Source organism: Felis catus, chromosome A2, assembly GCF_018350175.1.
Source record: "Felis catus isolate Fca126 chromosome A2, F.catus_Fca126_mat1.0, whole genome shotgun sequence".
NCBI lineage: Eukaryota > Metazoa > Chordata > Mammalia > Carnivora > Felidae > Felis > Felis catus.
The window spans coordinates 3665901-3690190 of NC_058369.1; the positions used below are offsets into that span (position 1 = coordinate 3665901).

Genomic DNA, 24290 nt, shown 5'->3' on the forward strand with positions numbered 1-24290 from the left:
GCCTATGTGGCCCAGGGCCGTGGCTGTGGCCACTCGTGCTGTCGAGCACCAAAACGTGGCCAGCACGAGCTGAGACGTGCCGGGAGTGTGAGACACACACTGGGCGTCAGGACTTTGTGCTGGAAAAGAACACCAAGGAGCTTGTTAACAGCGCCGCGACGGTCCTCACGGGTTGAAATAATATTCTGTGTACGTTGGGTTACATGGAACGCATTCCCATCAATTCTGTTGCTTTTAAAAAAAAAGTTTTTTTTTTAACATTGATTCGTTTTTTGAGAGACAGAGAGAGATAGTACGAGCAGGGGAAGGACAGAGAGGGAGACACAGAATCTGAAGCAGCTCCAGGCTCCGATCTGTCAGCACAGAGCCTGACGTGGGGCTTGAACCCACGGATAGAGAGATCATGCCCTGAACCAAAGTCAGAGGCTCAACCGACTGAGCCACCCAGGCGCCCCTTGCTTTTTTTTTTGTTTTTAATGTTTAGTTATTTTTGAGAGAGAGACAGAGCATGAGCGGGGGAGGGGCGGAGAGAGGGAGACAGAATCCAAAGCAGACTCCAGCTCTGAGCTGTCGGCATGGAGCCCAATGTGGGGCTTGAACTCGTGAACCACGAGATCATGACCTGAGCCGAAGTTGGACGCTCAACCAACTGAGCCACCAAGATGCCCCCGGTTCGTTGTTGTTGTTGTTGTTGTTTAAAGCTTATATATTCATTATTTTGAGAGAAAGAGTGCAAGTGGGGGAGGGGCGGAGAGAGAGGGAGAGAGAGAATCCCAAGCAGGCTCTGTACTGTCGGCACAGAGCCGGATGCAGGGCTTGAACTCCTGAACCACAGGCTCCTGACCTGAGCCAAAGTCAGATGCTTAACCAACTGAGGCCCCAGGCACCCTGAGTTCCATCCGTTTTTACTTTTCCAGGATGGTTGTTAGCAAACGTAGAATTGCACAGGTGGCCCATGTTGGTGACCACATTCGGTTGCCATTGGGGACGTTGTTGATGGAGTTGTTGGATTGATGCCTGGAGGTCATTGTTTTCTTTTAAATGTCTGTTTCATTTTGAGCGTGGAGGCTGATGTTTGATCTCGAGAACCGTGAGATTATGACATGAGCTGGAATCAAGACTGGGACGCTTGGGGGCACCTGGGGGGCTCAGTCGGTTGAGCGTCCGACTTTGGCTCAGGTCGTGATCTCACAGCTTGTGGGTTTGAGCCCCGCCTCGGGCTCTGTGCTGACAGCTCAGAGCCTGGAGCCCGCTTCGGATTCTGTGTCTCCCTCTCTCTGCCCCTCCCCTGCTCCTGCTCTGTCTCTGGAAAAAAAATAAAAGAGCCAGACACTTAACTAAACCACCCTGGCGCCCCTCACTGGGGGTCCCTTTAAGCTATCAGAGTTTTCATAGTGTGAGACCAGGAAATTGAATCAGACTTTACCTGTAGGTTTTGTATGCCTAATTCCATCGGTCTTGCCTGCCGCAAGGTTAGACATTGTTCTCTCAGACGCATCACGTGGTGAAACCCCGGTGTGCGTGTCGTTTTCGTCTGGTTTCTGAGCCGGTGGGACTTGACCTGGCGAGGGGAGGAGTTCCGTGGGCGCTCGCGGCCCCCGTAGCATTCGGACCAGAGCTGCCCGTGCGCTCTGCGAGCCGCGTTAGGTGGCAGGGTCCCCGCCGCGGCCCCCGGGGCGGGTCGGCCAGCTGGAACGGTCTAACTAACGGCTTCTGCGTCACAGGGACGATTCTCTCAATGACTGTCGGATCATCTTCGTGGACGAGGTGTTCAAGATCGAGCGCCCGGGCGAGGGGAGCCCCGTGGTGGAAAACCCGATGAGAAGTGCGTTCGGGTCCCGCCCCACCGTGTGTTCCGCGTCGGGCGTGGGGTGGGGGGGCGGCTCCCGTCCCGACCGTGCCCGGCTGGCGCCGCCCGCGCTGAGCCCGCCGTCCCGTGCGCAGGGAAGAGCGGGCCCTCCTGCAGGCACTGCAGAGACGACGAGAACAAGGCCTGCCGCGTGTGCGCCTGCCACCTGTGCGGGGGCAAGCAGGACCCGGACAAGCAGCTCATGTGCGACGAGTGCGACATGGCCTTCCACACCTACTGCCTGCGCCCGCCCCTCAGCAGCATCCCCAAGGAGGACGAGTGGTGAGCGGGCGGGCCGGGGCTGGGGGGGGGGGGGGAGGGCCGGCGTCACGGCACGTCTGAAGCGCGGCCTCTCGGCCACCACGCTCCGCGTCGACGCGGACGGGGCGGTGGCGACGGGCTCGGCTCCGGGCCGGGGACCCTCCCTCCCCCTCGCCCAACCTGTTCGGGCTTGTTGCCGCCGCTCCTCGTGGCTGTCGTTCGCACACCTCGCCCTCGCCGGGGTGGGGAAACCGAGTCCGCGGCCGCGAGCAGGTGCCCGTCGAGCGTCCCCGTGTGTGTCCCGTATCCCAGCCGGATTTGCCCTCCTCGTCGGGAGGCCCCGGGAATTCCCGTGGGAGAGGGACGAGCGTCTGCCGTCCAGTAGAACGTTCCGGGGCGAGGGGAACATTCCCGCCCTGCCTTGCCCTGCCCGGTGGGGTCGCTCGCCACGCGTGAGCTGGGCTTCTCGTTAAACGCGCCGGCGTCCATTGAAATGGAAACGCCCCCCTCCCCCAGCGCAGGACGGCAGGGAGTCGGGGAGCCGGCGTGTCTGCGGTGTGGGGCCCGAGGGAGGGGCCGGGCGCGGGCTGGAGGTGACGCCCCTGCCGTCGCAGGTATTGCCCCGAGTGTCGGAACGACGCCAGCGAGGTGGTGCTGGCCGGGGAGAAGCTGAAAGAGAGCAAGAAGAAGGCGAAGATGGCATCGGCCACGTCCTCCTCCCAGCGGGACTGGGGCAAGGTGAGGCGGCCCCGCCCCCGCGCCCCGCCCCCGCGCCCCGCCCCCGCGCCCCGCCCCCGCGCCCCGCCCCCGCGCCCCGCCCCCGCGCCCCGCCCCCGCGCCCCGCCCCCGCGCCCCGCCCCCGCGCCCCGCCCCCGCGCCCCGCCCCCTGCCGCCCTTCCTGGCCCGCCAGCGCTCAAACTGCTCTTGCCTCTGTTTCCGGACGGACAGGGCATGGCTTGCGTGGGCCGTACCAAGGAGTGCACCATCGTCCCGTCCAACCACTACGGACCCATCCCGGGGATCCCCGTGGGCACCATGTGGAGGTTCAGAGTCCAGGTACCCCCGACTTCCTGGGCTCTGGGGCCTCAGAGGCCCCCGCCCCTGGGCAAGGGCCACCCCGAGGGAAGGCGGCAGGGCTGGGCTTCAGGCCTGTTCCTTCCAGGGTGTGGCTCAGACTCGGGGTGTCTGGGGGAGGGGCTCTCGTAACAGGGGTGATGACGCCTTTGGCAGAAGAGTCTCGCCGCTGGCTTTGAAAGTGGGAGGGAGCCAGGGCGGTGGGGTTGACTGTCTCTGTCGCAGCCAGTCCTGAGGGCTCCACTTATTTCTCGGTGATCGTTGTAGGTCAGCGAGTCGGGGGTCCATCGACCTCACGTGGCGGGCATCCACGGCCGGAGCAACGACGGGGCTTACTCCCTGGTCCTGGCCGGCGGATACGAGGACGACGTGGTGAGTGGGGGGGAGATGGTCTGGAGTTATAAAACAAAACTGTGGGAAATGCACATAAAATTCATCATTGTCACCATCTCTAAGCGCACAGCTCAGCGGCATCAGGCACACGCACGCTTTTCTACAGCCGCCCCTGCCATCTGTCTCCAGATCCTTCCGTGTCCCAATCTGGGACTCTGTCCCCATGAAGCACGGACTCCCCCTGCCGGCTCCCACCATCCACTCTCTGACTCTGTGGATGGGACTCCTCTGGGGACCCCCTGTGTGTGGGGTCACGCGGGACGTGTCCTTCTCTGTCTGGCTCCTGTCACTGCGCACGGTGTCCTCTGGGTCCGTCCACGTGGTGGCAGGCGGCAGGACGTCCTTCCTTCTGAGGCTGGGTCATATTCCGGCGTGTGGATGGACACACTGTTAATCCTTCATCCACCAACGGACGCCGGGGTTGTTTGCACGTTTAGCTATCGTGGACCATGCTTCCCTGAGCGTGAGTGTGCAAACACCTTCTCAAGGCCCTGTTTTCAATTCTTTGGGGTGTAGACCCAGAAGCGGGACCTGCCGCTTCGTATGGCAGTCTTGTTTTTAACTTTTCAAGGAACCTTCGTACCATTCTCCATCGTGGCTGTGCCAGTTTGCGTTCTTACTTGTCACGTTCTGTGTCTCTGTTGACATCCTGACGGGCGTGTGTGGGTTTGTTTTCGGTGGAGTCTGTGCTCCTGTGTGTGGAGGGCTCAGCCTGTCCTTCTCTGTTTCAGGACCACGGGAATTCTTTTACGTACACGGGCAGCGGTGGTCGAGATCTTTCTGGCAACAAGCGGACTGCGGAGCAGTCTTGTGATCAGAAGCTCACCAACACCAACAGGTTTGCCGAAGCGGGTTTTGTTATTTCTTCTCCAGCCATGCCTCCGCCTCGTCCTGTGGCAGCTGCACAGGGGTGGGGTTGGTTCTGTTTTGGGGTGTCCTGTCCAGGAAGTTAGGGTCCCATTAGAAGGGCGGTGGAGGGGCGCCTGGGTGGCTCAGTGGGTTAAGCGTCCAACCTCAACTCAGGTCATGATCTCGCGGTTCGTGAGTTCTAGCCCCGCCTCAGTCGGGCTCTGTGCTGTCAGCACAGAGCCTGCTTCGGGTCCTGTCTCCCTCTCTCTCTGCCCCTCCCCTGCTCACGTGTGCTCTCTCTCTCTCTCTCTCAAAAGTAAACATTAAAAAAAGTCTGCCATTTAAAAAAAAGAAACACTGGTAGAACGTAAGGATGACGAACATCCCTTTTTTTTTACGTTCCTTTGCTAAAGTCCTTCAGATGTGTTAAAGCAAACTTTTTCCCTAAAAGGCCAGATTGTGGATATTTGTGGCTTTGTGGGCCGCACGGTCTCTGTTGTAACCATTCAATGCTGCCATTGTGACACAAAAGCCGCCTCAGAGCCCGTGTAAATGAATAAGCACGGTTGTGTTTCAGCAAAACTTTATTTGCAAAACCAAGTGGCGGGCCAGTGATTGCCGGCCCCGCACTGCAGATTGGCAACGGATTTTATAAGCACAAAAAGCATCACGAAACCGAGAAAATGACAAGAGATGCGATGACCTGAGTGTTACACATTGCATCAATAAAACCCATACGTAGAGTGAAAAGGCAGATGACTATTTGGGGGACAAGTCTGCTACGGACATGGTACGTGATGGCTGTGTTCTCGTATATAAAGAGCTGTTGCAGATCAATAAGAACAACTAATAGGGAATGGCAAAAGACACACGGATCGTTCACAAAGGAAACGCACATCCTTAATGACCGCGAAAGCTTACTCCGTGTTGGTAATCAGAGAATACAGATTGAAGCGATGGTAAACTCCTATTTTTTCCCCTGTAAAATTGGCCAAAACCTCTAAAATGCTGAGAAATGTCAAGACCGAGACTAGTGTTCCACCGTTGGTAGAAATACAGATGCGGGGGCAGCCTGGGGTGGCTCTGTTGGTTAAGCGTCTGACTTTGGCTCCGGTCATGGTCTCAGGGTTCGTGAGTTCGAGCCCCATATTGGGTGAACTTAAGCCCTGCTTTGGGATTCTCCTTCCCTCCCTCTCTGTCTGTCTCTGTCTCTCTCTCTGCCCCTCGCTCACTTGCGCTCTCTCAAAAATAAAAGAAAAAAGAAACACAGGTGGGTGCCACCTTCTCGGAAAGTTATCTGTATGTATAGAGAGCCTTGAAAACGTTCTTATCCGTGACCCTGTAATTCTACTTTGGAAGTGTGTTTGTGAGACACGAGAGCATGAAAATCTTATGTGTAGTGACCTGTGTATATTTTTAAGATCTTATTTTTAAAGTTTTATTTTTTGGGGAGAGAGAGCGTGCACGCGTGCATGAGTGGGAATGGGGTGGAGAGGGGGAGACAGAACTCCAAGCAGGCGCCGTGATGTCAGTGAAGAGCCCGATGTGGGGCTTGAATTCACGAACCGCAAGATCATGACCTAAGCCGAAATCAAGAGTCAAGATACCTAGCCGACTGAGCCCCTCCCCTCCCCGCCGCACCTCTATACGTAGTGATATTTATCATACCGTTGTCTAAAATCGCAGAATTCAGGGGGCCTGGGTGGCTCATTCGATGAAGCATCCAACTTCAGCTCAGGTCACGATCTCGAGGTTGGTGGGTTTGAGCTCCGAGTCGGGCTCTGCGCTGGTGATGCGGAGCCTGCTGGGGATCCTCTCTGTCCCTCCCCTGCTCGTGCGTGTGCGCTTTCTCCCCCTCTCCCCCTCTCTCTCAGATAAATAAACTTAAGTAAATAAAATCGCAGAAGAAGTAACTAAATACCGGGGGGGGGGGGGTGGCATGCTTTGTTACACAGTTATTTGTCTAGTGGAGTATCTTAGGTTCAGTGGCTGTTGGGGGCCCGTGTTCAGGAAAGCCTGGACGATGCGGGGACTGCCCTGAGCTCACTTTTGGGACGAGAGCTGGACCCACGCGTCTGTAGTCATCCTCAGGAAGCGTGTGTCCACGTCTCGTCTCTCCTTCTGAGCCACGAAGACGCTGCCAGTCGTCTGTGCTGAGCCTGACCCCCGGTCTGCCTGTCCCGGGGCCTCCGTGCCCCTCGGTGGGACAGGCCTCCCAGCCCCACGTGGCTTCGCACAGCTCCGCGTGCTGTGTTCGTGTCCTGCGGCTGCTCCTGTCATAAAACAACAGGAATTCATTCTTGCGTAATTCTGGAGCCCAGACCCTGAAATGCCGGGGTCGGCGGGGCCGTGCTTCCTGTGAAGCCTGTGAGGGAGCATCCCCGCCTCCCCCCCCCCCCCCCCCCGGCCTCTTCCAGCCGCCGGCGGTCTCTGGCGTCCCGTGGCTCCTGGGTGCGTCCCTCCAGCCTTTGCCTCTTTCACGTGGGCTTCTCCCCCGGGTGCTGTGCCTCCGTTCCTTTTTCCTTTTTTTTTTTTAACTAATGTTTTTAAAGCTTTTAAAACTTATTCTGAGAGAGACAGCCAGCGGGGGAGGGGCGGAGAGACAGAGAGAGACCGAATCCCAAGTGGGGCTCTGCGCGCTCAGCCCAGAGCCGGACCCGGGGCTCGACCTCGCGAACCATGAGATCATTCGTGATCTGAGCCGAGACCAAGAGTCAGATGCTGAACCGACTGAGCCACCCAGACACCACTCCCCCCACCCCCCCCCACCCCGTACCCTTTTCCCATAAGAACAGTCAGGGCCGCACTAGCCCGCTCTGATCTCTTTTGAACCTGACCCCCGTCTGCCACACCCTCTTTCCAGAGAAGGTCGGGCCCGCGCCCTAGCGGCGAGAGCGTGAGCCTCTCTTTCGGGGCGACGCCGGCCGGCCTCTCCCTCACGGGGCCTCGCTCTCCCCCCAGGGCGCTGGCCCTGAACTGCAGCGCCCCCATCAACGACCGCAAAGGGGCCGAGGCCAAGGACTGGCGGTCGGGGAAGCCGGTGCGGGTCGTGCGGAACGTCAAGGGTCGGAAGCACAGCAAGTACGCTCCCGCCGAGGGGAACCGGTACGACGGCATCTACAAGGTGAGCGCGAGCGGCCCTGCCTCCCCGCCGGCCGTGCGGCCCCAGACCCCGCACGTTGCTGACGCCGGCCGCTGCCCGCAGGTCGTGAGGTACTGGCCGGAGAAGGGCAAGTCCGGCTTCCTGGTGTGGCGCTACCTGCTCCGGCGGGACGATGCGGAACCCGGTCCCTGGACGAAGGAGGGGAAGGACCGGATCAAGAAGCTGGGGCTGACCATGCAGGTGCGTCCGGGCCGGGCCTGCCGTCTCTCGCCTGGGAGCCCCGCTCTGCACTCCTCTGGCCTGATGCCTGCGGAGCCGGGAGCTGCCCCGCGACGCGCCTCGTCTTCCCGGCCGGTCGCTGGGGATCGGGGCAGAGCCTGCCTCAGGGAGGTTTGGGCGGCGAGGGCCCGGCCGGTGGGGGCCCGCCTTCCCGGCCGGAAGCTGCCCCAGGTTCCCGTGATCTTAAGTGATTTCTGGGCACCTGGTTGCACCTCGCAGGCTGTACCCTTTGGATCGTTCAGCCCGTGGATGTTGGGGGTGGGCGGGTGGTGTTTGTGTTCGTGGTTCGAGGGTGGAGAACCACACTTCCTTGTGAGAGCTGTGTTCCGGGAGGGGTTTGTGTGAAATCCGCGCGGAATCCGGTTTCCTCCTTTTCGCCAGGCTCCACGGTGCCTCCAGGCAAACCCACAAAACCGGTGTGACGTGGGGAGGGGTACGCCCTCCGAGCACTCGCTCACCTCCGCCCAGCAGCCGGGGCGCCCACCTCCCGATCCCATCTCCCAGGGCTCACCCGGTGCGGGGCGCGCCTTTGCTGCACCATAATTATGGCTTTTCTGTTCATTACGGCGAGTCTCTACAGCTGATAAGTCGGTGTGGGACTATTTAAGGAATCTTAATTGCCACTGAGAATCAGATACCCCCCCCCCCCCCCGCCGAGGGTCACCAAAGAGTCGTCTTCTGAACATGATGTTTGTACCTCGGAGAATTTCAGAGGCTAAGGAACGGGAGACGGAAACAGCCAGCGGACGACGGGAACACCAGCTCCCGGAATATTCACGACTTAACGATTGTGTTCCCAAAGAGGCTTGTCGATCTCTTGACGAAACCCCAGAAAGTCCCACAGGACTGGAGGTGCCTCGGAGATGGGGTTCTGACTCAGTAATGCCTGTCGGACCCCAGAGGAGCCCCAGACTCCTCTAAATTGGGTTGGCGAGCAAGAGCCTTGAGGCCACTTCTTTGTAAATGAAGTTCTCCCGGGGCGCCCCCTTTCGTTCCGGGGCCTCAGCGGGGCTCCGAAGGCAGAAATCCTGCCTGGCGCCTGGGGAGGGGAGGAGTTTGCCCACCTCTCAATGAAATAGGGGTGCCTGGGTGGCTCAGCTGGCCAAGCGTCCAACTTCTGTTCGGGTCATTATCCCACGGTTCTTGGGTTCGAGCCCCGCGTCCTCAGTGCGGAGCCTGCTTTGAATCCTCCCTTGCTCTGCCCCTCCCCCACTTGCTCGTGTGCTCTCTCTCTCTTTGTCCCTCTCCCACTTGCTTGCACTCTCTCTCTCTCTCTCTCTCTCTCTCTCTCTCTCTTTCTCTCAAAAAGAAATAAACATTTAACAAGAGTAAATAGCGAGGGTGATAATTAGACGCTCACTTGCTGGAGCTGCTGCGCAGCGTTTTCCAGGTGTCCCCTCGTCCGACCGCTTCCCCTCCACCCCGTCAGGGCCACGCTGCTCCCTCAGCCCTCTTATTCCTGAGAAGTTGGACAGTTGGAGGTGCGTTTGCCCGAGGCTCCCTGGAGGCTGAGCCGGGAGAGGGAGTCCAAGGCTCGGAGGCCAGAGCGGGGACCGGGGACGGAATGTCGATGGGGTGAGGTGGCAGAAAGGGCGCCGGCCGAGGCGGCCCCCGGTCCCCGGACCCTGTGCTTCTCACCGCCCGACTTGACCCTTTGCAGTACCCGGAAGGCTACCTGGAGGCCCGGGCCAGGAGGGAGAAGGAGAAGGAGAACAGCAAGAGGGAGGCCAAGGAGGAGGACGAGGACGAGGACGAGGACGAGGACGAGGAGGGGGGCTTCACCTCCCCCAAGAAGGGCAAGGGCAAGCGGAAGTGCAAGTCCGGAGGTAGGTGTCTCCGCGGGCGGCGCCCACGCGCGCGCTCAGCCGCCCGCCCTCACCCACTCCGCTCTGTGCCGGCAGGGGGCAAGACTGGCACTGGGTCCCCGCGAGGGACACCTAAGAAAAGCAAGGTGGAGCCCTATAGCCTCACGGCCCAGCAGAGCAGCCTCATCAAGGAGGACGAGAACAACACTAAGCTGTGGAGCGAGATCCTGAAGTCGCTCAAAGACGGGCCGGTGAGCGCCCCCCCCCCCCCCCCCCGCACCCCCACCGCCCTCCCGCTCGCCCGGCCTGGGCGGCCTCTCCCCTCACCCTTGTTTACGCGACGGGTAGAGATAGTTCAGCATCATCACCGCGTTCAGCGCACGGCTCAGCGGCCTCAGGCACGCGCACGCTGTCGTGCAGCCGCCCCCGCCACCCGTCTCCAGAACTTTCCATCTCCCCAGACTGAGCCTCTGTTCCCATGAAGTGCTGACTCCCCCGCCCCCCACCCCCGGCTCCCACCATCTATTCTCTGTCTCTGTGGACAGGATTCCTCTAGGGACCCCCTGTGCGTGGGGTCACGCGGCACGTTCTTTCTGTGTCTGGCTTCTGTCCCTGCACACAGCAGTGCAAAGCAAATACGCCCCCGCCGAGGGGGCACGTCCCCAGCTTTCCCCTCTCGGGCGTAGTCCCAGGCGCCGGATCGTCAGGTCAGTCTGCGCTCGGCTTTCTAAGGAACCGCCAAACCAGGCCTGTCTTTTTTCGGTCCTCCTGCTCTGAGTGTAGCAAATGACATGGACGGGTCACTGAAAGCGAGCAGCCCGGTGGCCCCCGACCGCGGCCCGTGCCTCGCTCTCCAGAGTCCATTGTGTACGCTCAGGGCCTGCCTGTCGACTCTGATGTCCTCTTTTCGTTTGTTTTGCTTTTTTGAGTTTCTTTGTTTGGGGAGAGAGTGAGCGAGCAGACGAAGGACAGGGAGACCGTGAAAGAGAGAATCCCACGCAGGCTGCACGCTGTCAGTGCAGAGCTCGATGTGGGGGTTGAGCTCACGAACCGTGAGACTGTGAGCGGGAGCCAGGTGTTTCACCGACTGAGCCACCCCGGCTCTTGGTCCCGGTCATCCTGTCTCGGGGCCTTCGCCCTCACGGTCCCTCGGCCGCGAGGACCTTCCCCCGCGGTGCTCCTGCTCAGGACTCCTGCGGCAGCCGTGATGAATGACCACGGACTTGGGAGCTCACGGCAACACAGACCCTCATTCTCTCGCAGTTCTGGAGGGCAGAAGCTCGGATGAGTTCCTAGGGGCCAAAGCCAGGTGCGGGCAGGGCCGGCTCCTTCCAGAAGCTCCAGGGCCCGACCCATTTCCCGTGCTTCCCCGGCGTCTGCAAGCGTCGCATCCTTGGGCCCCGCACGTCGCTCCGGGCTCCGCCTCCCTCTCACAGGGACCCTTGTGATGACGTGGGGCCACCTGGATGACTCGGGGCAGTGTCCCGTCTCAGCGTCCTTAACCCCGTCTGCAAAGTCCCATTAGCTTCACGAGGTGACACCACAAGTCCCGGGATTCAGATGTGGCGTCTTGGGGGCCGTGACCCAGCCGGCCGTGTGTCGTCCTCCCGGTCGCCTTTCTCCTTGCAGCGTCCCGGGGCAGCCCCTCCCCGGCTGCCCGCCGCCCTCCCAGCTCTGCTGCCGCGTCCCGGCCCCGCCTGTCCCATCTTTGGTCCCCCTCCCCCGGCCTCTGAGCGCCACGTTGACAGGCCTTCTTCTGTGGCCCCCAGCGGTGGACCCCGACGCCCAAGCAGCCGCTGACGAGCCCACCCCGGACTCGGGGCCTCTCGGGCCGCTGTTTTCTTGTGTTAACCGGGGGCGGGCAACAGGTGCCTCCGCCCTGGGTGGGCGTGCCGCTCAGAGGTGGGCTCGGCTCACACGCTCTCCTTCCTCCAGTTCCAGAAGTTCCTGAGTAAAGTGGAGGAGACGTTCCAGTGCATCTGCTGCCAAGAGCTGGTGTTTCGCCCCATCACGACCGTGTGTCAGCACAACGTGTGCAAGGTGAGAGGGGCGGCCGCGGGCCGGGCCGGAAGCTGCCGAGGGGACGGCGTGACCTCCCACTGCCCCGCGCCTGCCGCCACCCCCTGGCACGGGGGCTTTGCTGCCAGTGCTCCAGGCGCCCAGGCCGCCCAGGGCCTGGTCGTGGCTGTCCAGGTGGCCTCCCGGCCTCTGTCCCGGGCTCCCGTCACCCCCCTGCCCTGCACCTCATCCTCCCGTGCCTCCGGCGTGCTGCAGAGTAAAACCGGGGACCTAGGCCGCCGCTGCCCACCTCCCTGTGACCCGAAGCCATAGGGGCCCTGTGCCTGTCTCTCCAGCAGGCCCTCGCCTGCCTGCCTTGGGAGTGTTCTCTGGTCCCCCCTCCCCTGGAACATTCTCCCCCAACCCCCACCCTGGCTGTGGGTCCGGGGCGGGAAGGGCGGGCAGGAGGGAGGGCTTCCTAGTGGAGGCAGCATCCCAGGTAGGCAGAGCGGCAGGGGCAGGAGCCTGGACGGGCAGGCAGCGGGGGCCTCGAGGGGACGAGGGGTGGGAGGTGGGCCCGGAGGGTAGTCCGTCTTAGGAGGGTGGGCGGGAGGGGAGCCTGGGAGGGGCCGAGACAGGGTGGGCTGGGGCGTCCCAGGCACTGTGGAGGGGGGGGCCTACCGGCATCCCTGGCCCCGCCCACTCGGTTCCCCGAGGCACCCCCAGTCCTGACAGCCGCAGCAGCTGTCCCCGACACCACCCAGCGTCCCCCGGAGGCAGAGTTCGCTCGTGCGGGGTGCACCGGTGAGCGTGGTTGTTCTGCCGCGTCTTCTGGTCAGAGTCGGTTGGTAGGGACTTCTGTGCGGCGCGGGCAGGCAGTTTGAGAACAGGCTGTCCCCGCCTCCCGAGCGCCCTGCCCTGGCTGGCTGAGTTGCTGGCCTCCTTTCTCGCCTTCGGGCCATCTCCGTGCAGGCCTCAGTGTTAGCTGTCACGCCAGGGGAGGGGCTCAGACCGCCAAGCAGTGTGGCGGGTCAGGCCCTTCACTTTTCCATCCTTGGGCCCCGCTGCCCTGCCTTGTGGCCCGATCGGTGCCTTCAGCCGTGTGGCCGGGGAGAGATGCCCCGTGTGCCCCAAGCAAGGCTCTGCCCCTCCCAGCTGTGTGGCCTTGGAGAGCCACCCGGCCCCTCTGAGCCTCAGTTGACTCGGTGCAGAGGAATGGAGTGACACCTTCAGACTCCAGGTGACAGGTGCTGTGGTGGGCTCCAGGTCAGGCCACAGAGGAGCAGATGGTGGGGGGTCTGGCAGCGAGTCTCGCCGTGGAGCCAGTGCGGGTGCCGTGGACGGACGGGCTGCTGGCACGTGGGTCTGTCCCCGCTGCTGATCCCTGGCAAGAACTCAGCCTCGGGGGGGGGGGGAGGGGTGCTACAGGAAGGCGGCCTTGGCCCCCACGTCCTAGCATCTGATTTTGGTTTATTTTGTTTTCTTTGACGTCTACTTGTTTTAGAGAGAGAGAGAGTGCGTGTGAGCAAGTGGGGGAGGGGCAGCGAGGGGGGAGACCCCGGATCCAACGTGGGCTCGATGGCGGGGCCTGAACTTACAAACCGTGAGATCATGACCTGAGCCACAAAGTCAGTCCACCGACTGAGCCACCCAGGTGCCCCTGACTTTGGTTTTACTTGATTGAAAAATTATCTTACTGTCGTAAAATGCCCACCCTGTAAAACTTGCCTTATTCACCATCTCCAAGCGCACAGCTCTCTGACATCAGGCACACCCACGCTGTCATGCAGCCACCCCCACCCTCCATCTCCAGAATTTTCCACCTCCCCAGACTGAGACTCTTTCCCCATGAAACACGGACTCCCCGCCCCCTGCCCCTCCCCTGGCTCCCACCGTCCACTCTCTGTCTCCGTGGACGGGACTCCTCTGGGGACCCCCTGTGCGTGGGGTCACGCGGGACGAGTCCTTCTGTGTCCGGCTCCTGTCACTGCGCACGGCGTCCTCCGGGTCCGTCCACGCGGCGGCAGGCGGCGGGACGTCCTTCCTCCCTGAGGCTGGATGATATCCCAGCGTGTGGATGGACGCTTGGGGTGTTTCCATCTTGTGGCCGTCGTGAACAACGCAGCAGTCCACAGCCGGAATTTTGAGCGTGGACCCGAATCTTAGTCATGTTTTTCGTCCCCGGAATCAGGGCCGTAGACCTTACTGGCAAGGATGCGGGAGTTTTGCGACTGAGACAGGAAGCCACGGGCTGCGCACGGCGGTCGGATGCGCCGTGGCACCAGCAGGCTTTCTCCTGTGTCGAGTTTGTCCTTTCCCCCAGGCGCCCGACGCCATCCGTCAGGGGTGCACGCCCACCAGTGCTCGCATCCCTGTGTGCGGGGTCCCGGCCGGGTGCCTGGCGGCTCTGCTTGTGAGAGCGGGCGGCTGGCTCTCCCGGGCTGGTCCCCTGCTCCGCTCTCCCCACCCGGCTTTCTTCTCCAGCGGTCGCTCGGTTGAGTTGGAACCCAGACGGAAATCTGGCTCAGGGCCAGAGATCCTTCCTTCCCTTCCTCCCTGTCTCCCCACCAGCACACGTTTATGGAGCACGTACTACACGTGGGGGTCCTGTGCTTGGTGCTGGTGGGGACTGTCTGGTCCGTGTCCCACGAGGACATTCGTGGAAGATGATTCCCAGAAGGTGGAAGGTGCCATTTTAAGATGGCGGGGGGGTGGGGGGGAGGGTCTGGCTTCAGCTCAGGTCCTGATCTCACGTTCGTGAGTTTGAGCCCAGCATCGGGCTCAGTGCCGACCGTGCAGAGCCCACTTCGGATCCTGTCTCCCCCTCTCTGCCCGTCCCCTGCCCCCGCCAGCTTGTGCTCTCTTAAAAAAAAAAAAAAAAAAAAAAAAGGTAGGGTGAGGGCCGCTTCTGACATTCGAGGGTCATCAAGGAGGGGCCCTCTGAGGAGGCGGCCCGAGCGAGGCGTGAGGACAGAGCTGAGGGGCAGCGCGACCTCAGTACCGAGGCCCGGAGGCCGGGACGAGCTTGGAGTCCGTGAGGAGCCCCGGGGAGGCCAGGCTAGAGGTAGAGGCCAGGAGGGGCCTCCGGACCCTGTGAGACGTCGGTGATTGTCGCTGGCTCCGTCCTGGGGACGCGGGCGGCTGGCTCGGACGGGGCCGCTCACCCCCCTCTGTCTTGCAGGATTGCCTGGACAGATCCTTCCGGGCGCAGGTGTTCAGCTGCCCGGCCTGCCGCTACGACCTGGGCCGGAGCTATGCCATGCAGGTGAACCAGCCGCTACAGGCCGTCCTCAACCAGCTCTTCCCCGGCTACGGCAGCGGGCGGTGATCCTCAAACGCTTCTCGCCGGTAGTGGTTTTTTTTGGAAAAAAAAAAAAAAAAGTGTCACAGGGGTCTTGGCCCCCTCTTTTGTTTTTAGTGGGCTTAACTTAAACAGGTAGCTTTTTCTCCACTCCCTAAAAAGCCTCGTCTTCCTGGTTTTGTTTTGTTTTGTTTTGTTTTGTTTTAACCTACACATTTCCCGGAGTTTGTATTACGGCTCGAAGAAAGAAGGAAAGAAAGTTGGACTTCTCAGTGTTGTGTTTTGGTTTTAGAAAAATACAAAGCCTGCAGTTTATCAGCAGAACAACAAACACAAACAATTTTTTCCGAAGATGGAATTCAAAACGCCTTGGCGCGAAGGCTGCTCGTGTTCCCGGCGCCAAGTTCCCAGAAGTTCCCGCCGCCGCCGAGCCAGAAGGCGCCCGGCCGCCCAGAACAATCTTTTTCAAGGTGCGTGGCTTCGGCCTCGGAAGTTGAAAGCGAGCGCATCTCCCTGACCGCGCGTCTTGCCGCCTAGAAGCCAGCAAGGCAGCGCCTGCTGGCGGCCCGGGGGTGGCCGGCCCCACCGTCACCCACGGGGAGGGTGACAAGAAGCGAGGAGCCCCCTCCGGCCCCGAAGCCATCCCCCAAGTTTGCTTTCACGTGGCAGCCGCCCCACGCAGAGCCCTCCTCCCCCCGGGGTGAGCGGACAGGAGTCGCCCCGAAGCCGCCGCCCCCGGACCTCCACGCGGGGCTGGGCGGGCGGCCGAGTGCCCGCTGTCTCGTCTGCCGCGCCACGGAAGCGGACGTTCGAAGCCATGTTCAAGTGCCTTTGGGTCTTTTCTTCTGTTGGAAACGTGGGGCTCTCTTTTTAGCACTGAATTGTCGAAAATGCCAACCAGATCCTAAAACTGTGGTTAACCTGTTCTTCCCGATAGCGGGTGAGTGTTTGGGGGAGACTTCTTTTATGTCCATCCTTTCCACTGAATTTTCAACTCCCCGATCGAGAATTCTAAGAGGGAATTTTTTTTAAGTACTTTTTTTCTGAATGAAATTTTTTTGTAGTTATTGTATATGTACCAAGAAAACTATAACTTAGGGTTTGGTTGTGTTTCTGGTTTTGTTTTGTTTTGTTTTGTTTCGTTTTTTGGTTTTGTATTTTTTTGGAATGATTTGTTAATTTTTCTAACTTTACCAAAGTTTGCAGCTTTTACCTCAATAGAACAGGAATATTTTAAATCCCATAACTGCAGACAAACTGGAGTGGTGTCGTTTTAAAAAGTCTTTCTTTTTTCCTTATTATTAGGTTGTTAATGTATTAGGAAGAAACAGCGAAATCCTGTGTAGGCTTTTTCTAAACAGTTCAATATTCTTTGTCCAAATTTTAGATTCTTGGAATAAATGCTTTTTACAGATGCATTGGGTTGTGTCTTCTGTCGGCGAATGGTTTTGTGGTCTGCCAGGCGGGGACCTCTTCGGTTCCCCGTATTTCGCGTTGTGTTCACGAAAGCCCCAGGAAGACGGGCCTGGCAGGTGGCATCCGTCCCCTCCAGAGGAGAGGACGGACTGACGACAAGGCGGTGTGCCGTGATTGGGCTGGGACTTTTACAGGGCCCACCAGCCCGAGCCAAGGGGCCACATCCAGCCTTCCGGCTTGGAACCAGGGCTCACTTCCTGCTCCCTGAGGTCAGTGGTACTGTTCCCGTTGACGTGTGAGGAAACGGACAGCCACCCCCCTCCATTAGGAGCTCGGCCTGAAGTCACATGATCCTAGAGAGGTCTCTGCGGGCCAGGGGGCTACTGACGGCCTGACACGCTCTCTTGTCTCCAGCAGAAGTTGGAGGTCAAGGATGGTGACGGGTTAACCATCAACTGCAGGGAAGGGCGCAGCTGAATCCTGCAGAGGGAAGAGTTTCCGTCCACCTGGTCCCCACACCTTTCCTTGTCGCCGGCGGCTCTGACTTGATAGCCAGGAAGACGTTCTGCCCCGTTTGGTCCTCTTGATGCATCACGTGTGCCCTTGAAAGCATGCCGGGTGGGGGCGGGGCAGAGAGCTAAAGGGGCCGGGCTGCCTCGCGGGGCGAGGGGAATGTTCTAGGTTTGCTGGTGGTTGTGCTCCTCTGCGGAAATACTCAAGTCCTTCGAGTGGTAACACTTCTTGCATGGGTCATTTTCGTGGTGTGTCAAATGTCAACTGTGAACGCGCAGAGGAAGTGCCCCAGACGTGCCCCAGGCCGGCGCCCCAGTCCCCAGGGGCAGAGCACACGGAGGTGGGTTTGTTGTCGAGACTGTTGGCTTTTTGGACGTTCCTCTCATTTTCAAAGTTACGAACAACGTCTCGTTAAAAATTAGCGAAACCCAGGAAACTGTGGAAATGCCGGGCAGAAGCGATCACAATATTAGGCGTATTTCTTTCCTGGTTTGCTTTGGTTTTTATGGTTATGTAACCGCTTTATCGAGATACATTTCGCGTTGCCCTCAAGTTCACCCGTTTAGAGTGTAAAGTTAACTCGTTTTTAGTATGTTCAGAGTCCCGCGACCATCACCTTTAGTTCCGGAACATTCTCACCCTAAAAAGGAATCCCATCCCCCTCTCCCGGCCCCCACGAGCCCCCTTCCCATCCGTGAAGGAGCCTGTTTGGGACGTTTCACACGCGTGAACTCACACCCCGCGTGGCCTCTCGTGTCTGGTTCCCCCCTGAGCGTCGTGCGTTCGGGGGTCTTCACATGGGAACACGTGTCCCTGTTTCACTCCTTTTAAAGGCTGAATAATATTCCATTATACGGATTAACCACCCGTTTTTAAATCCACCCGGTTGACTTTGTTGTGATCTTTTTTTAAGTTTTTTATTCACTTTGAGAGAAAGTTTACGTGAAAGCGAGGGGAGGGGCCGAGAGAGGAGAGAGAGAATCCCAAGCAGGCCTTGCATCGCAGTCAGCACAAAGCCTGACCCGGGCTCGAACCCATGAATGACGAGACCATGGCCTGAGCTGAGATGAAGAGTCAGACGCTTAACTGACTGCCCCCACCTGGTTGACTTCATTTTTCCTAATACTTTTTTTCTCAGTTTATTTATTTTGAGAGAGCGAAAGAGAGAGAGAGAGAGAGAGAGAGAGAGAGAGAGAGAATCCCAGGCAGGCTCCGAGCTGTCCGCACAGAGCCCGATGTTGGGGCTCAAAGCCACGAACCTCGAGATCATGACCTGAGCGGAAACGGAGTCCGATGCTTTACGGACCGGGCCAGCCAGGCATCCCTAGCTGAGTTTTTAACGTAAACCTCCCTTCTTTTTTTCTACCCTGGGTTATAAAATCGGCTCGTGATCCCTTTGGAACATTTGAAAACTGGATATATGCGGAAAAAAAAAAAAAGTCAAAAGACCTACTGCCTTGTGCCGGTTTTCTCTTCATTTCCGTTCATTTCCCGAGTTACCACTCTGTCTAGCACCTTAGGAAGCGAACAGATGTGAGCGGTGGTCTGGCGTGTGCATATTCGTGTGTGTGTTCAAAAATGTGAAACCTACACGGATGTCCAGTGATACATACTTGGAGTGAAATGGAACGTTGGGATTCCTCCTCTGAATGTACTTCTAAAAAGGGATTTTTTTTTTTTTTTAAACACAAAGGAGATGCCTTTCCAACCATCTGTACTTATGCATCAGACTGGCCTGTGTGTGGGAGGGGAGTCCCAGCCCTGTACCTTGCCCTTCTGGGGAAGATGAAGACCAGTTAGAAATGAGCCCCCTCCAGGGCCACCTGGGTGGCTCAGTCGGTCAGGTGTCTGACTCTTGGTTTTGGCTCAGGTCACGATCTTCTGGTTCATGGGTTTGAGCCCCACGTGACGCTCCATGCTGCGGAGCCTGCTTGGGATTCTGTCTCCCTCTCTCTCAGCGCCCCCCCCCAGCCCCGGGGCTGGTGCAGAAGGCCCCCTGGCTTGTTCAGGGAGACATCCAGGGTGGCTCCCAGTACCAGCCTTGCCTGAGATTCGCACCTGTCTGCAAAGACTTGGAGAAAACCCAGGTGATTTATCCCCAGGCGAATTTGTCCCTTTGAAAATTCTGAGTGTTTCCTTCCTACTTTGCAGAGGACACTTTTTTAATTAAATGGGAACGATCATGCTTTTTTCCTAACCTTTTATTATGCAAACTTTCAAACAGAAAGTTATGGTGAACCCCAGAATATTCCTCCCATCTGGATTCTACAGTCTTTCAGATTTTTACATAATAGGTGGTGTTTTAAAGTCTCCCGACACAAGAAAGTTGGCAACCTATTTAGGTGCTCCAATTAAAAAAAAACACAAAAAAGATTTCAGAGTCTGTGAAATCCAAACACCTGATATTTACGGTCTTAGAGGATAAACTTGGAAGTAGAATAAGGGGGGTGGGGTGGTGAGTGGGGGGGATCCCCTCCATTATTGCATCGTGGATGCCGTGTTGCCATGATCAAATGCGTTTGTCTTTCCCGCTGGTTCGGGAGTTCCTTGGGGGCAGTTACTACTTGGCATCTTTAAAATTAAATTTAAGCTACACGAGGAATGTATGAATATAGTCCCGTGAGAATTGAAAACCTCCCTGAACAGATTCACATCCCCACTGACTACTCTTTTCAGCAGTGCGGATCTATCCCCTCTCCAAAGGTGTCCTTTTCTCCATTTCAGGGCGGCCTTTCTGTGTGCCTTGACACGGATGCGTGCCCTTAGAAACCACACGACACTGGTCTCTGTGTTTGTGTCCATAACGTCGGTTGCTGGATACAGAGTTCTGGACCATTCTGCAGCTTGCTCACCAACGTGGGTAGGGGATGGATCCAGGGCTGGGCATGTAGACCCACCTCTTGTTAAACTGCTACACGGTTGAAAGTCCTGTAGAGCGCCCCGTGCCCTAAGTTCCCTGCCTAGTTCCCTAGTGCCCTAAGTTACCTGCCTAGTTCTGGTGTAGAGCACCACCTGCGCTGCAGGTGCGCTGCACCCTGCGCTGCAGCCTGTAACCGCTGAGGGCGTTGCATGAAGTACCTGACCTCCCGGGGTCCAGGGTGGATAATATTTACAATGTTACTGGAGAAACTCCTGCGGCTGATCTGCATGCCTGCCTGCGGCCCCGTGCGCGCCCCACTGCTGTCTACTGCGCAAGTGGTAACAGCAATGACAGTGGTAAACCCACTCATGAGAAGCCACCCACGCAAGCCCTCTGTGTGCCTGGTCCCACTCGATTCTTGCAACATCCCTGGAGGAGGGGCAGGCGGTGGAGGGAGCTGTTACCATCGTTAGCGACTTCACAGGGGTAACCGAGGCCCAGAGAGGTCCCAGTTGAGGCGTGGAGCCCGGCGGACCTTCGAACCTTGGTGTTAGGGACTGTCTTGTGTTAGGGAACTCGGGGAAGCGCACCTAACTACCCCGAGGGCCTTGCGGGTTTGCAAAGGTTTGTTGATTGTGATGGAAATAAATTTGGCTTTTAGGGGGGGCAGAGGAGGGGCGCTTGCTGCTTGACTATATTTCTCCAGTTCTTTTGTTACATGGATCGCACCGGAGCTGTCTCCCCCCTCGGGATTTAAAGGAGTGGGAAACTCTGCGTCCAAGTTCCGGCCGCGAGTCTCGAACCCCGTCGCCGTGCCACCCCGGCCTGGTGCTGATGTTGTGCTAGGTCTCACGTACTCAGTTGCAGCCTGATAACCGGGGCGGGGCCCGGGCCCTGATTGGCATTCGCCTCAGCCAGTCCGCGCCTCGGGCTCACCCCGCAAGCCAATGCTCACTTGCCCCGGTGCGGTCGTTGGGCGGTCCCCGAGGCGCCCTTGTCAATCCGAGGCCCAGCCACCGTCGGGTTGGTGGCTGCTGCCTTGACTGGCGTGCGCCGCTTCCAATGAAAACGGAGCCGGTCAGCGGGCACGTGGGTGGGCGCCGGCGTGTCCCGTCCGGCCAGCCAATGGGGAGACGAGGCCGGGGCCTGCACCCGCCCAATCGAGGCGCGCGGGGGGCGGGTCGTGCGATGTTGATGGGCCCGGCGGAGGGGAGGGGCGGAGCTGTCAGCGACAGCCAATGGGCGCGCGGGCGTGGGCTCGGGGCCCAATGGCAGCCAGGGCGGAGCTGGCGCGCGGCCTCATAAGCCCCGCCCGGGGCGCTCGCGGAGGGCTCGGCCGCCAGCGACCGAGCGGGGCCCGGCCCGAGCGGGGCCTGGGGGTGCGACGCCGAGGGCGGGGGAGCGCGCGCCGCTGCTCCGGACCGGGCCGCGCGCGCCGCCTCAGGTGAGCCCGCGGGGAGGCGGCCGCCGCGTCGGAGCTCGGGCCCCGCCGCAGCCGCCGCCGCCGCCGCCGCCGCCGCCCCCGCGCCGCGCCCCGGGCTGCGGGCGGGCGCCCGGGACTCGAGGCCCAGGCCTCGGGCGCGGCCTGCTCGGGCCGCGGCCGCCGCGCTTTGTCCCGGCCCGCGAGGCGGTTGGGGGCGTTAACCGCCCGGCCCGGGAGGGGGGGGGGCGCGCCCGGCGGGGCCTCGGGCGGGGGCGGCCGCGGCCGGACAATGGCGGGCCCGGGGGCGGGAGGCGGGGGCGTCCGGGCCGGGGCCGGGGGCGCGCGGGGGCTGGGCCGGGGCGTCCCCGCCGGCCCTGCACAAAAGATGACAGCGTGGGTGGCCCGGCCCGGCCCGGCCCTGCCCGGCTGGGCCCCTCTTTATTATTCACAACAATCCTGATAATTAAACAAAATGAGGAGAGAGGCCGAGACGGAGAGCTCGCGAGCGCCGGCGATCCCAGGCCCCGGCCAGCGCCCGCCTGCGCGTCCGCCGCTCTGCGCGCCCCGGTGGGGCCGCCGGGGCGCTGCCCGGTGGCGCCCCCCGCCGTGGCCGTCGCTGCCCCCCACCCCCGCCCCGAGGCGGCCCGCCGCGCCGTCGCGGCTTCCACACCTGCCCCCGAAGAGAGGCGTGCAGTCTGGATTTTTTAAATTAAAAACCGTGTCCACTTGGTATGCACCTCGCAGCTTCCGGACGCGTCCCCTCAGTGCCTCCCCCTCCGAGCCCCGTCGTCGTCCCGAAGACCCCCGTCTCTGTAGAAATAGACTGTGGAGTCGCTCCCCGCGGCCACCCCGTTGGGCCGTCCCATCTCGTCCCTTCCCCGTGGGAGCTGGGGCTCGGCTTCGTTCTGAAAGGGACCGGCCCCGGCCCGGCAGTGTGCGAGGGCCTGGGTGTGCGCGCGGTGGGCGCGATGACACCGGGTGCCGTGGGGTGCGTGTCCACCTGGGCGCGGTGGAAGGCTTTCCACGAGATTGTTCTGCCCCCCTCTGGGGGTGCGGGCGGCCTGGACTGCGCTCTGGTGCGTCCCCGGCTGTTTGGTTGGGGGAGGAGGCTTTTGTTTTCCTAATTCGGGTGCACCTGGGGAACTGTTTCCCGAGTTAGGAAACTAGCGGGAAGGTGGGTCCAGTAATCCGTGGGGTCCAGTCATCCTGTAACACGCGCGCTGTGTGTTCTTTTCCGTGTGTTTCTGCCAGTGGCGTTTATTCAGCGAGCTCCCTTGGGTCCCGGTGGGTGCTGGCTCTGCCTTGGGGTCTGAGGATACTGGGATTGCATTTAAGGCTTGGGTGCCCTGCCCCACGGCTCTGCACAACCATCGACGTGGCTGTCTCCAGGCGGCAGAAAGCCCCTAAGACGGGCTCATTAGACGACTCTACGGGCTTTTATCGGTGCCATCCGAGAGCTAATGACTGCCCTGATTCTCAAATAATAGCTTCCTTATGAGGCTTGGGGAGGGATTGTCAACTCGCTGGTCAGCCTTTTCTTGCCACCTCTGGGAGAGCCGTGGGTGGCCTCTCCCCTCCCTGCAGTTTGTTTTCTGGAACCCTGAAGGACAGAGTGGGAAAGTCGCGGAGTCAACTTGTGATTGTCTGAGTCGAGGGTTTCTGATTGGATGCTTGGCCAACCCCGGTGTTCTTCCATTTGTGCTGGGGACACCGTGCAGGTCAGACTGCCCTGCCCTGGGGGACGTCACCGCTGGGGGGCAAAGGGGGTGGCGGGGGTGCGGTGGCACACAAGCGCCCAGGTGTTGTGGCGGATGCACGCGGGCGCTGTGTCCGTCCCCGCCGGTGAGCTGTGTGTCCATTCGCCTGAGCGTGTAGCCATTGACCCGAAATAGATACACACGGGTGTCGGGACGATTGATTTTCTCGCGTTTTCGAATCCTTACCTCTTTGTGGGTGGGCTGCTGGGGAAATGTTAACTGCTGGAATCGAAAGGTGCTGCTGATGGGTCACTTAGGACCCGCCCGGCCTTTGTTGTAGTTTCCCTGTCCCTGTGCCATCCCGCAGGAGTCCTCTGGGCTCTGGGGTGGACAGCGACCCCCCCCCCGCCCCCCACTATGCCCCTTTCCCCCACCCTGGCGACTCTGTACTTGGTCCTGCGTTTCGTTTGGCCGCCTTCTCTGCTGGTTTCTCGCCCCTGCCCTCCAGCGCCCCGCCCCCTTCCCCTGGAGGGGCTCGGCCATCTGTTCCTGGGTTCTATCTGACACCTGTGACAGTGGGCACGTTTGAGCGCTGGAGCAGGTTATGGAGAATTCCTAACTTCAGGGGGCCTCGGTGTTAGCGGGGGAAGGGACAGGTGGGCGCCCTGGGGTGTGAAGTCCACCATCCGTGGGGCCTGGTTCAGGAACAGGCAGCACCAGGGGATGCGTGCTCATGGACCCAGGCGCTGGCTGACGGGCCTTTCTGGGTGGCTTTTTTCCCGGGATCTGGAAGCGTGTGCGGTTCAGAGCTGTGTGTGTGACCTCGGGCCAGTCGCTTGCTCAAGAACCAAGCTGGGGGGGGGGGGGGTGCGGGGGTGGAGAACAAATGAACTCCTGGCAGAGGGCACGACTGGGAGGGCCCCGCAAACCCCCTCGGTCCCCACCATGCCTCACCCGCAGCCCGGGCCGGCCAGGGTTCCTGGTTCTGCCCCAGAGACTTGTCCCCGGGGCTGCTCTGTGGCGCCTCAGTGCCCCAGCTCTTTCCTGCCCCGCCCCCCGTGCCTCTGCTTCTGGCTGAGGGTGCCGGGCGGCGGAGGAGAGTGCCGAACCGGGACCCCGTTCTGACCTGCTGTTCTTGGCCGTGCCTCTGGATTCCTGTCCCCAGAGAGGCTTCCGAGTCTGAGGGAGCTGGGTTCAAATCCCTCCTCTGGAGTCAGTCACTTTCCTTCCCTGGGCCTTGCATTTCTCATCTGTAAAATGGGTACAGCGAGGGCCCCTCGTGGGTCATTGTGGGGATCGGAGGGGATGAGAGGCACTGAGTGTCTCGTGTGGCACCAGGAGCTCTGGCTGCTGCAACCATCTGCTTCTTTCCGGGGCTCCCTCTGCCTGTCACCGTTCCGCTGGATTGTTCTCCAAGGTGGGCACCGTAGGGGGCTGAGCGGCATCCCTGGCCCCACCCACTTGATGTC

The 24290-nt window shown here is 60.2% G+C and overlaps 1 protein-coding gene across 16 annotated transcripts in view; it reads left to right on the plus strand.

The window, feature by feature from the left end:
* Window positions 1-24290, plus strand: part of LOC101091764 (E3 ubiquitin-protein ligase UHRF1) — a 177686-nt gene that overhangs the window by 21310 nt on the left and 132086 nt on the right. For 13 of the 16 annotated variants that reach the window (XM_045044228.1, XM_045044236.1, XM_045044232.1 and 10 more), the window contains 11 exons: window positions 1725-1825; window positions 1945-2131; window positions 2725-2848; window positions 3059-3166; window positions 3452-3556; window positions 4309-4415; window positions 7388-7550; window positions 7632-7769; window positions 9469-9634; window positions 9710-9864; window positions 11549-11653. In XM_045044228.1, coding sequence (XP_044900163.1) covers window positions 1725-1825; window positions 1945-2131; window positions 2725-2848; window positions 3059-3166; window positions 3452-3556; window positions 4309-4415; window positions 7388-7550; window positions 7632-7769; window positions 9469-9634; window positions 9710-9864; window positions 11549-11653 — 1459 coding nt within the window. Of the gene's footprint in view, window positions 1-1724; window positions 1826-1944; window positions 2132-2724; window positions 2849-3058; window positions 3167-3451; window positions 3557-4308; window positions 4416-7387; window positions 7551-7631; window positions 7770-9468; window positions 9635-9709; window positions 9865-11548; window positions 11654-14792; window positions 16331-21018; window positions 21146-24290 lie in introns of those variants that run through there. The other 3 variants (XM_023250866.2, XM_045044245.1, XM_045044247.1) reach the window with 3 other exon arrangements.